The 12934-nt window shown below is 46.7% G+C and overlaps 1 protein-coding gene across 1 annotated transcript in view; it reads right to left on the bottom strand.

Moving 5' to 3' along the window:
- Positions 1-12934, bottom strand: part of MAP4 (microtubule associated protein 4) — a 63857-nt gene that overhangs the window by 45058 nt on the left and 5865 nt on the right. The window contains exon 2 of the mRNA XM_023745467.1: positions 12379-12447. Within this exon, the coding sequence (XP_023601235.1) occupies positions 12379-12447 (69 nt within the window). The remainder of the gene's footprint in view (positions 1-12378; positions 12448-12934) is intronic.

A 12934-nucleotide genomic window follows, 5' to 3' on the forward strand; every position in this document is an offset into this window, starting at 1 on the left:
TAAGTGTGCCCTTGGTCCCTTCCCTTGCAACCCAGCCTTCCAACCTCCTAGACTTGTTTGGGGGGGGGGGGGGGGGAGGCTAAGTCAGATTGATCTGTTTTATTTATTTTTTAAATAAATCTTTATTGTTGAAAGTATTACAGACGCCCCGTTTCCCCCATTGACCCCCTCCCGCCCGCCCCGGTCCCCCGCCCCAAGCCTTCAGCTCCCTATTGTCCGTGTCCGTGGGTGATGCGTATGTGCACACAGGTCTCTGGTTGATTACCTCCCCGCACCCTCCACCTTCCCGTCTTCCCTCTGAGGGTCCGCACTCTGTCCCACGCTTCCATGTCTCTGGATCCACTCGGTTCATCAGTTTATTTTGTTACTTAGATCCCACATACGAGTGTGATCATTAGACCTGCTTTTCATCCCTTCTTTCCTCACGGCTCCTCCTCTGGTTATAAGCATAGCTAAATCTTTAGCATCTTTAAAATACAGACAAAATCCAAATGGTATTAAAGAAAAAAGTTTCCCCATAAAGGAATTTATGAAGTAAAACAAATTTAGATTCCAATTGTAACAACCCAGTTATTTAAAGAACAAATGCAACAACTGGGAGAAGTCCTGGTCCTTTACAGACGCTTTGCCAACCCAGGTGCGGGGAGCAGGACACACTACAAAGGAGACCGGCCACGGAGCGCCCCCCCTCACCCTCCCCCCCCCCCCGTGCAGACACGCCCCCACGATGCGCTTCTCGGGTGAAGGGGGGGTTTCTGTGCCTCCGTGTGCCTAAGCCTTTGAGTCGCCCCCTTGATATCTTGCCAGGGAAGCTTCAGCACCTCCGCCTCATTAAATGCAGCTCCGCCTCATTAAATGCAGGTCACTGCTGAGTCCACATTTCACTGCTAGCTGTGTGAGCCAGTACATTAGTGTGGACTCCAGTAACTGAGCCCGTGTTAATAAACTGGGCCCAACACAGAAGTATATTCTACCCTCCTCGGTCGAAGATCCTTAGAATACACTTCTACACGTTCCCCAGGTCTCTGCCAATGTATTGTTATTAGAATATAGCAAATGCTGTAAACATTTTAGGAACTGCAGGCCATGGAGTCCCTGTCACAAACCCTTGAGCAATACAGATCTGAATGACACGGTTCCCTTAGATGCAGATTTTCTTTTCAATAAATACTGTAAAGTATGTTCTCTGCCTCGAGATTTTCTTAGTAATGTTTTCTCTTTTCTAGCTTCCTTTATTGTAAGAAGACAGTATGCAATACCTACAACATATAAGATTTGTGTTATCAGTAAGGCTTCCGGCCGACAGGAGGCCATCAGCAGTGACGTCTGGGGGAGTCAAAAGTTGCAGACAGATGGCCGCCCAGCTGGGTGTGCTTCCTCACCAGGCCCAGGCGGTGTGTCTTCACTAGGGCGGCAGGGGGGTCAGTAACTTCATGGCAGTTAACTGACCCGTGCTCCACAGCAGCCTCCTAAAACAGGACTGAGCTCTGTAAGAGGGAAACTCACCTCTGACAGTCATCATCGTTCTTGAAAAGCCATAGCCTCTCAACCAGCTTCTCCACCCAGTTCTAGAACCTGAGCCAAGGCAGAACCTGCTCAGGAGGGCCCTGCACTGCCTCACAGCACGGACGGCGCCTCCTCTCCCCACTCCGGGGCCACGTACTAGAGTGAGTGCTGATGAGAAAAGCACCCACACCCCTTGGGGGTGCTAATTCCTGGTGACTCAAATGCCACTGTGGCTTCCCAGTCAAAGTGAGGGCTGTGACAGGCAGGCAACGGGGGAGTGCTTCGCTCAGGTCCGACCCCAGTGGACCCAGTTGGTCCATGCCCTGGTTTTGTGGTCATTTCCTCAACTCCTGGATGAACTGGGAACAGACGTACTTGACAACTGGCTGACGCCCACATTGGCTCTCCACTACCAACTAGTTGGCCCAACTGACAAGGGTCGTTATAGAAGAGACTAGGTGGGAATCCACTAGAACTTCCCTCTCTACCAAGATTTTAACCAGGCCCTGGCTGATGTGGCTCAGTTGGTTGAGCATCATCCCATGCACCAAGAGGTCACTGATTGGACTCCAGGTCAGAGCACATGCCCAAGTTTTGGGCTCGGTCCCCAGTAGGGGGCATGCAGGAGGCAGCTGATCTCATCGATGTTTCTCTCTCTCTCCCTCTGCCTTCCTCTCTCTAAAAAATTAATAGAAACATATTTTTTAAAAAGATATTTAACAGAAGCAATACCGTACCCCTAGGATAATTAAAGAGTTTAATGCCACTTCCAAGACTTGAAAGAAACAAAGGTGGTGATGTCGGTCACACCCCCATTTCACTAGACTGGCCTGGGCAGAAGTCAGATGGGTGCTGGCGAACGGCTGGGACCTACCTACCTTAACCAGATGATCCCACCTGGCAGCCTGACACCACTGGGCCCGCCCTGCTCATGACCTGGCTAACGTCTTTTGTCTCTCTCAATTGGCCAGGACCATCAGAAGCATTTTGCTTTTACATGCATATGAGACTTGCCTCAGGGCTACGTCAATTCTACCATCATCTGCTCAGAGACCTTGAACATTAGGACATTCCAAAATCTATCACACTCGCCCACTACACTGACACAACACTGGATGTTAGCAGAGACTAAATGCCTGAACTGGGGCTGAGGGCAAATGAGTAGTAGAAGAAAGAAGTCCTAGATATCAATCCTGGTCTCATGACCAGGTACAGAATTAGAGCTGTGATGGCCTTATGTTCTCTGTTCTGTTTACGTTTACTAGTTATCCTAACCATTTCCTCTCTTCCTTCTTCCCATTACTGTAGCTGTCGATAATGTCACTATCAGTGTCTTGATGACAGTGGCCAAAGGGCGACTGCCTCCCAGCCGCACACTCCGCTTCACTGCCCTGCTTGCGATAAGGGAGCTGGGCCCCGTAAACATTTCCCTTGTCGGCTGGCATGACGTGAAGCCCAGTGGAGGGCGCTCCCGTGGTGTTCCGCTGGTGCAGAGCTCACAAGGCACTCACCCCACCATGTTCAGGGGGCACTCCCGTGAGCATCTTCCCAGGCAAGTGCCCAGAGCCCCAGCTGGCTTCCTGGTGATTCAGCAGCACCTGCCTGTCCAGCTTCCTGTTTGCCAACCTCAGCCCACAGCAGCACCTCAACAAAATCACCACCCAATGAAGAAATCCAAGATAAGAAACTAGATTTGGGGAAGAAGTGCACTCTTGCACATTTCTCTTCTCTTGCGTGCTCTGCCTGAGTACTAGGGGTAGTAGCTGCTCCCCATGTCTTCCATTCCTGTGTACTTCAGAGTTCTCTTTACCCCCAGTCGTTAATTCTCTGTTCAAATTACTGTGTGGTTTATGTCTCCTGACCAGACTTTGATGGATACATATACTGAGAATTAAAAACAGTGCAGTGGCTTAAATTCACATGATAAAAAAAGGGGGGAAATGAATGAGAGGTTTAACCAAAGAAAATAAACTGGAAGGCACGTGATACTCTCTAATTAAAAGGCTGTATGTGCCGGAGAAAACATGCTGTGTTTTGCTGCTCGGCAGCAGTAACAGCAGCAGTGAAATCCCTCATTTACAGAGAACCTGGAGACCAGAAATATTAGCTTTTAGTGACCAGGAAGCAGACCCTTCAGTGAAGCCCTCCAAGGAGACTGATGTCAATACTTAGATTTGCATGGCTTTGGACCTTCTTATCTCATTTTCCATTGCTGAAAACCTACTGGAGAAGCAGCTAGCGGGGTTTTTGCAGCGACAAAGTCCTAAATTAATTTCCTCACAATTAACAAAGCAAAAGCTCTTCCTTCAGTGTGCCCGGAGTTCTTTTAAAGTTTCACCTTCACTTCTGTCCTCTAGAAATAGAGCATCTCCAAAGACACAGTGGACACCAGACGTGCTCTAGTCACATCCAATCACAACTCTGCTATACAATCATTTAAACAGGAAAAGGGGCTGACAGCCAAACAGAATGACTTTTTGGCAAAAGCACTTACTGGGCTGAACCTGTGAGATCTTCTATGTGAACACTATTCTCCTAATATCATCTTATACTTATTAACCCCTTCAACCAGTTACAAAGCATTGGATGTATTTTCTGCCCTTTAACCCAAATAATTATTTTATTACTAGATCATCTTTTATAGAAGAGGAACCTTTGGCTAAAAAGGGCACATAACTTGCCTAAGAGGCCAAAGCCAGTAGGTGTTAGATCTAGGCCTGCTCTTTAGACAGCTTTCCCGAATTTAAACAAATCACTAAGGGGAACTTATTTCTAGAAAAGACGTGTGCCGGTAACTGGAAAAATAACTGCAATGATATCTGGCCTTGCTCTTAACTTCCTGTCCCCATGTGAGGCCTGACACAGAATCACCTACTTAGAGAAAAATGCTGGTGAAGAGAAGGGCAAGAAGCATAATCCAGCCTCCTGTGCAACTTCACAATGTACAAAGGTTTAAGTCAGATAATCTGTCTATACACAAAACAGCAAGGTGGCCCATTGCTCTTTCCAACATTAAACACAACAGCCATAATGGTCGAGATTAACGTTTGTAATTTTTTCAACAGCACAGAAAGATCAGAGCACAAGGCTTGATTGTTGAAAACAATATTTTCAAATTCAGCGACAATGCTTTAGCCATGAAAATGGGTTAGGTAAAGAGGAAGACGGAGGACCATTGTAAAGCTGACACTGTCGGGGGAAATGGGAAGTAACAGCAGAGCAAACAAGCTAAATGGCACATCTCAGGCTTTGCCAAGAAAGCGAGGAGAGGTTATGTGTGCCCCGTGGAGGTGTTTCCCCAGAGGGGGCACCATTTACATATCCTACCAACAGTGCCAACGGGTTCCAATTTCTCCACATTACCAGGTGTATTGGTTAATAATGCAAATTTTGTAATCAAAGAAAACATGATAATTTCAAGAGAAACCGCAAAAGTGCTTTATTCAACATCGCTAGCTACATATTCCCCCATCTTTCAGGTAATTTGTGGATCCGTCCCAATAGAACTTTTCTTGTTTGAGGAAGACCATTCAGAGACCCGATTTTCCACTTCTTTGTACGTTTTGAAGTGCTGCTCAGAAAGTGCGTGTGCCAGCGATCGGACCAAGTGGTCATCTGAAGGGGTAAGGGCTGGTGAATACGGCGGGCGGGTTCATACTTCCCAGGCAAGATCTTTTTTTAAAAAAATGTATTTTATGGATTTTTTTACAGAGAGGAAGGGAGAGGGATAGAGAGTCAGTAACATCAATGAGCCCTAACCGGTTTGGCTCAGTGGATAGAGCGTCAGCCTGCAGACTCAAGGGTCCCAGGTTCGATTCCAGTCAAGGGCATGTACATGGTTGCAGGCACATCCCCAGTAGGGAGTGTGCAGGAGGCAGCTGGTCGATGTTTCTAACTCTCTATCCCTCTCCCTTCCTCTTTGTAAAAAATCAATAAAATATATTAAAAAAAAAAAAAGAAACATCGATGAGAGAGAAACATCGATCAGCTGCCTCCTGCACACCCCCTACTGGGGATGTGCCCTTGACTGGAATTGAATCCGGAACCCTTCAGTCTGCAGGCCACTTAGTCAAACCGGTCAGGGGAGCAAGATCTTTTAACGTGTCTTTAACTGCTTTCGAAGTGTGTGATGGTGGGTCATCACGAAGCAAAATTACTTTGCTGTGTCTTCTGGCCCATTCTGGTGGTTTAATGATCAAAGCGTGGTTCAAATTGATTATTTGTTGTCGGTAGCGATCAGTATTAACGGTTTCACCTGGTTTGAGAAGCTCATGATACACCACACCTTCCTGCTCCCACCAAACGCAGAGCATTGTCTTCTTTCCGAAGCTATTTGGCCTCGCAGTCGATGTTGACGGTTGACCTGGATCAACCCATGATTCTGTGCGTTTGGGATTCTCAAAATAAATCCACTTTTCATCGCCAGTCACAATTCGATGCAAAAAAGACTTTCTTTCGTGCTGTTGAAGCAACATTTTACTGACGACTTTTCGGTTTTCCATTTGTCTTTCGTTCAGTTGATGTGGCACCCATTTTCCTTCCTTTAAAATCTTTCCCATTGATTGTAAACGATCGGAAATTGTTTGCTGAGCAACGTTTAATCTTTCTGCAAGTTGTTTTTGAGTTTGACATGCATCTTCATCCAAAAATGCTTGTAATTGTTGGTCTTCAAACTTTTTTCAGTTGACCTGGACGTTCTTTGTCTTTCACATCGAAATCATCCCTTTATAAGCGTTTAAACCAGCATCCACAAGTATCTTGAGATGGAGCATGTTCACCATAAGCTTCCCGAAGTATAAGATAACTTTCAGCAGCACTTTACTTCAAAATAATGAATTAAAACTTCCCGCAAATGCTCTTTTATTGGCACGAAATTCAACATTTTTAAGTGCAAAAATATCTATGATGTTAACACGTTCAGCAAATTTGACATATGAAGTTTTGAAGTTTGCTGTCAATACAGCAAAATAGCATACATATCAAATCGCATATATATCAACATATGTGTAACTCCATCTATTGAAAAAAATCCGCATTATTAACCGCTAGGGAGAGGAAGCTAGGCATTGCTACGTGATGCCATGACCCTTGCCCACAGCCACCGTTTCCAGGCTGGGCTGGGCTGTGGGCCACATTTTGCACCATGGGTCTCGGCAGCGTCAGCTGCAATTTGGTGGGGTGTCGCTCTGGGGTGGTGGCAGGGCCTGTGATCCACTCGGGGGAAGCCGAGTGTTGCTTTGCAGGTGACAGGTCCACGGTGCTGTTCTTTCTGTAAATGGCCAGGGCGCATCACGGCAGCTCCTTCGTTGAGCGTCTGCCCCCTGGTGGTCAGTGCGCATCATAGCGACTGGTCGCACGGTAGGACACTTAGCATATTAGCCTTTTATATACATAAATAACGTTACAAAATTAAAATGCTATTGAATGCAAAAGTTTATTTAATAATTCAGGAAGACTGTGAACATGAATTTTAATTGGACTACACCAAAGACAGATGTAGAATTAGAAAATATCTAACAATAGCCTGGCCAGTATAGCTCACTGTTTGAGTGTGTCATGGTTCAATGCCCAGGTTGCAGGCTTGATCCCCAGTGGGGGGCGTGCAGGAGCCAGCCAATCGATGATTCTCTCTCATCATTGATGCTTCTATCTCTCCCTTTCCCTTCCTCTCCGAAATCAATAAAAATATTTTTTTTAAGAAAGAAAATATCTAACCATCATTGATAAGCTATGAAACTATCTTTTAGAATAACTGCATATTGCTATTCTGCCAACTGTTTTTCCACCAGAGGCCAGAGAATATCAAGTAGTCACTGGACTTAACTCTCACAGATTCTGGAAAGAAGAGTTACTCTGAGAATCAAAAAAGGCAACGTGAGCGACTAGAAAGCCGTGCAGCATGGGATTGTTAGGGGTGGGGTTAGTAGCTTTGTTAGACTGAGAACTCGTGCCTCAAGCATCTTTATTTACCAAACTCACTCTTACTCACATTACACTTCAATAATTAGACCCCAACCAAAATCCAGTCTGTAAGATGTTAATGTAAGATGTTTATTAGTGTAATTTAATTAGCACAATGATTACATTAAAACGTTCCAATGTACAAACTGCTTAAGTCTAAAAAACAAAGGTCTACATCTTCAATATTGGGGAAGAGAGAGAAGAGAAGAGACGAGAAGAGAAGAGAAGAGAAGAGAAGAGAAGAGAAGAGAAGAGAAGAGAAGAGAAGAGAAGAGAAGAGAAGAGAAGATTGAGTTTGATTACATATAAGAAACAAGACATTTCAACAGAGCAGTCCTAACCAGCCTGGTCATCTCAGCAGTGAAATATTGGGCCACTCAGGTATAACCATCATGGCAACACAGCATTTCATGGCAGGACTGGCTACTTCATATAAAGCTGTATGTAAAACAAAATTTATTTCTTTCAAAATGAAACATCCAAGTGCAATAGAGTGAGCTAACAATATATAAATTTTAGCAGGCTGTTAGTAGAAATTTTCAGTTTCATAAATTAAAAAAACATTCTTAGATAAAAATAAACTTCAAACAAAACAAACACATAACAAGATGGAAATAAAAGTAGAATAAGGGCAACAATGGAGTGTGTGCGCCCTGACCGCTGCCACAGCAGCTCACCAGGCTTCTCCACCCGCCTGTCATTCACATCAACTGCAGGGACTGGTTAGAAGTGATAGATGCCAAACATACTTTTAAAAAGTTAGCACTACCAGTTGTAAAAAGTTCTCTAACCAACAATCTCCACCAAGAAACAAATGCCACACATCAAAGGGAAAGAGCTGTGTTTTATTTCATGGTGCGGTTCCCATGGTCACAGCTTCCATGTGTGATCAAATCCTTAGAAGTAAAAACAAGCTCTTCCCTTTAAATGTGCTTCCCTTATGTGTCTTCTCACCAGAACCCATGGAAGGAACTCCTGGCAGAGAAACCACCCAGGAGCCACCGTAGGGACTCAGTGTAACTTGCATAAGATTCTGATCTTACCTCCCCAAAGGCAGTTCTGTGTAAGAAGATCTAAACTATGCACATCTCAAACTTCCTCAGAACACAGTAACATTTATCTTAATCTGAAATAATCAGTAGCTTAGTGATTATAAAAACATGCACGGTCTGTAAGAGGATAAAAAAAATTTAAAAAGTGCCCTAGCCGGGTTTCTCAGTGGTTAGAGCATCCGCCTGCAGACCAAAGGGTCGAGGGTTCGATTCCTGGTCAAGGACACATACTTCGCCAGCCCCAGTTAAGGGTGCGCACGGGATATAACCAATAGAAGTATCTATCTCACATGAACATTTCTCTCTATTTCTCTCTCCCTCCTCCCTCCCTCTCACTCTCTCTAAAAAACAATGGAAAAAAGATCATCGGATAAGGATTAACAAAAAAATCATCTTAAAAGTATTTCGCATTCCAGATCTTAAACCAGAATTCCTCAAAGATTTCAAAACATGGCCCATGTTTTATATTCTATTTCTAAAGATCCAATCACAGCTTGTCATTTGAAAGGTTCCATAGTACTTATCCCAAATGCTTCCAGAATTTTTAGCTAATAGTCTGGAAAAATGAGAAACGGAAATAAAGTCCCATCAGACAATCCTCAGAACGTGTGAACATAGATGCTAACGCTCGTGGTGAAGGACCTGACATCCGGGGCTTCACCTGACCCCAAGGCCTGGCACCTGCCGAGTGCAGAGGATGCTAATCCTGAACGGAGACTGAGTCCACGCAGACAATCCCTTCATGAGGGACCTGAGACACTGCTGGCCTTCACTGTGCTCCCATTTAGTTTCATCTTGTGTTGTTCCAGGAGAAGTTGTTTTCTACCTGTATCAACAGCCTAGTATTCTAACAATACTGGATTCCATTTCTTTAACTTCTCACAGCTCATGATCATGTGAAGAAAGTAATTTTGCTTATAAAATTCCACACACAATAATAAGATCGTTAAATTTTCAGGAGAATCTAAACCTAGACAAATAGATCATTTCAAATAGAAACAATTTTGGCCCAACTTGCAACGAACAAAGGACGATTTAATTTGAGGAAATACTTTTCGAAGTTTCATCAGAGCTCCTCCAAGTTAGAAACCTCTACATTAAATAGCAGCATCACTCAGCTCTTAGAAAGGGAGAGAGAAACGCGGGTGCCTAAGCGAATCCCCTTCCCTAAGTCAGCTCACGGAGGGAGAGAGCAAGGGGAGGAGAGGGAGGGTCCCTGCCGTCCGGTGGACTCAAGCCCTTTCGAAAGCTCACGTTCTCCTCTGTGTTACCATATCCTGATTTGGGTGGGAGATCTGAAAACCCAATGAAAACGCCAACTGAAAATGTTTAAAGAAAAGAAAAATGTGAGAGCGAATTAAATGATAAAATGAGTTGAAAAAGAGAACAAGAAATGAGAAACATTAGGTGACCCTTATAATAAAGAGACCAAAATGAGACTCCATTTGTACTTGGTGTTCACAGGGGGAGGGGGCTCCAGCGAGCCCTCAGAGGACAAGAGGAAGCAGATGGCTGCTCAGCATCAGCAGAAAGAGGCCCCGAAGAACCACCCGCAGCTTCTTCTCTACGCGTCCAGGGGGGGAAGCAAAGCTCTGGAATGCTGAAGGTTAGGAGTGTGCGGTGCTTAGGAAAGGCCACTGGTCGGGTGGTCCGCAGCCCCCGTGCTGAGAGACACTAGGCTTCTAGGAGGAGAAACAGAGAGGAGGGAGGAGGAGGAAGGGGAGGAAGGGGCAGAAAAGCACAGGTCATTAGTCAACAGCAAGTTCAACACAGCAAGAGGCGCATAACCCATCCTATGCTACCAGGGGGCTGCGCTGCTCTGAGGCCGGGAGTCACATTCTGAAGGAAACAGAAATGGGGATTTTCGAAGTGGCCCCCGGGAGTGATGAGTCACACATGCTCCGGAAACATGCACCTTCCTTCCCGCACTCCTTCCCACCCCAAGGCAACACCGGACTTTCAGTAAAGCACCTGCTCATGCAGCCCCGTGTCCGGTTCAGAGGCAAGCCCCTTCCGTGTGCGAGCTGTCTGCCCGGGGAAGGAGGACCTGCTCTCCTCATCCCCCTGGGAGCACACAGCCAGCGGGTTCTGGTTTGCAACCGGGAAGGAAAAGTCTTGGGACCGTAAGGCCTAGGCTGTATGGCTTTCCCGTCCTTGTTTCCTGCCCTAGTGAGATCTGGCCGTGGGAAGCGACTGCTACATCAAGTGCGATCAGACCTGACCTGCTGCTGGAGAAGAAACCTCCTCCAGCTGTGACAGCTGCGCCCTTCCCGGATGCAATGGCATCTGCCCTTTCACCAGCTAATCAAATCAATCCCCTCATTGTCTCCTGGTTAAGGAAAGTTACATTTACTCATGTTTAAAGTTCACGTTCAAGCTTCTTCTTTAATCACAAATGTTTTCTTAAAACCAAATGATACAGATGACTTTGTTTTCAAAGTCGGCACAGAAACTGCCAGAACCACATATAACGACGATTATCATTTCACAAAACCACGGTGGCACTTCGGGTTGCTTCTTGCTTTTCGCGTGAAGAGCTCTAATTCATGAGTTGCTAATAAGGATGCTAAGTCACTGGATAAAACTAACAGTCACAACAAACAGCACCGAGGCATCAGGACGTCTGAGGAACAGAGACAGAGGCCACAGAGGAACGACTACGTCCTGGAGGAGCTGCGGTGCCGGCAAAGGCGCCTGGGAGCCCCAGCACTGAGCCCGGCAGCGTCGGAAGGGAAGGCTCTCGAGGCTGAGGTCTGCGTCCAAGAGGAGAACCAGGCCAGGCCACGCTCGTGTCTGCCCACACCGACATGCGAACCCAACGTCCGCCCCGTCGCGAGGGCACACACTGTCGGTGACAGAGAAGACTGTCTGGGCCAAGACTGTCTGGGCCAACAGTGCCAGCCTGATCACAACTGCAAGCGAAGTGCGGTCAGCACCCCATCCACACCACTTCCTACCAGCTCCCCCAGGAACACGGACATGGCACCCCTGCGGCGTGGCCGCTGCTGGGAGAGCTCCGCTCACTGCAGATACACGGGGGCAGGGGCGGTGCTGGGGCGAGGTGGAGCCACAGGCACTCGGTGCTGGTGCGAGGTGGAGCCACAGGCACTCGGTGCTGGTGCGAGGTGGAGCCACAGGCACTCGGTGCTGGCTGACAGAGTATCAAAGCCCTGGTCACAGGCTAGGAGGTACAGTCAGAGACAGATTTCCAAATGAACAGTTACGAGGAAAATAAAGAAAAAACAGACTGAGGGCAAAAGAGAGAAGAAAAGAACCTTAATCCTCAGCTCACAGGTTCCCTATGCGGAGCCATGGGAGCACTGAGTGCAGTGTGTTCAGGGGAGAGACCTGCCTGCAGAGCTGGCGGGACCGGAGGCCTCATCTCCATGACGACTATTTTTAAGGTCCATCAGTTCTTGTTTGGTACAACTACACCAAATAGTCAAAGAATATCAAAGGAAATTCACTCTTCCCTTTCCACTGCTGGAGATGTTAGGGGGCAAATGCCCTAGGCCAGTGGTTCTCAACCTTCTGGCCCTTTAAATACAGCTCCTCACGTTGTGACCCAACCATAAAATTATTATCGTTGCTACTTCATCACTGTCATGTTGCTACTGTTATGAATCGTCATGTAAATATCTGATATGCAGGATGGTCTTAGGCGACCCCTGTGAAAGGGTCGTTTGACCGCCAAAGGGGTCGCGACCCACAGGTTGAGAACCGCTGCCCTAGGTTTAAACACACCCAACAAGAACAACAATACCCTTATCACAGAATGACCCATCTGCTTCCATTATCACCCTCGGCAAGGAGCTGACCCGGGTGTGCACTGCGACTGGGGAACCCGGGACCCACTCACCTGCAGTGTCATTCCCTGGCGTCCCGTGGTCGCCGTTGGCCAGCACTGCTGCTCTAGGAGATGGAGCACCTGCAACCAGCACGAAGAAGATCACCATGTGACCAACAAAACATGAAAAACAAACCCAACCTCTATCTAACTAGGAGTTTGTGTCACAGCATTAGCTTAAAGCAGATAAAAATCAGTCCAAAATGTAAAGATCCAATGAAAGGAAACCCAGAACAGAAGAGAACTGGGATTCATGTCCACAGCCCCACTCTCTTGTTAAGCACGCCCCGTGGAGGGGGGCTTCCTAACAGCGGAAGCCTTTTCTGTTCTGTCAACTGTCAGATTGGCACCAGATTCAATAAACCATCATGAAGCACCACTTGTCTACTCTCTGCAATTCAAACCAGACCTCCCGAGGGCCAGGGCCCTTGACAATAACCCCATGAAAAGCCCGGCACCACCACGGCTCCTGGCCAAGAGGAGACAGGGAGGCCAACAGCATCTGGAAGCTCAGGGCTTTTTCTTCCCGTTAGCTGTTCTAATGATGCAGAGTTGGTCTCATTCCCTA

This window comes from Myotis lucifugus, unplaced genomic scaffold (genome assembly GCF_000147115.1).
Source record: "Myotis lucifugus unplaced genomic scaffold, Myoluc2.0 scaffold_547, whole genome shotgun sequence".
Lineage (NCBI taxonomy): Eukaryota > Metazoa > Chordata > Mammalia > Chiroptera > Vespertilionidae > Myotis > Myotis lucifugus.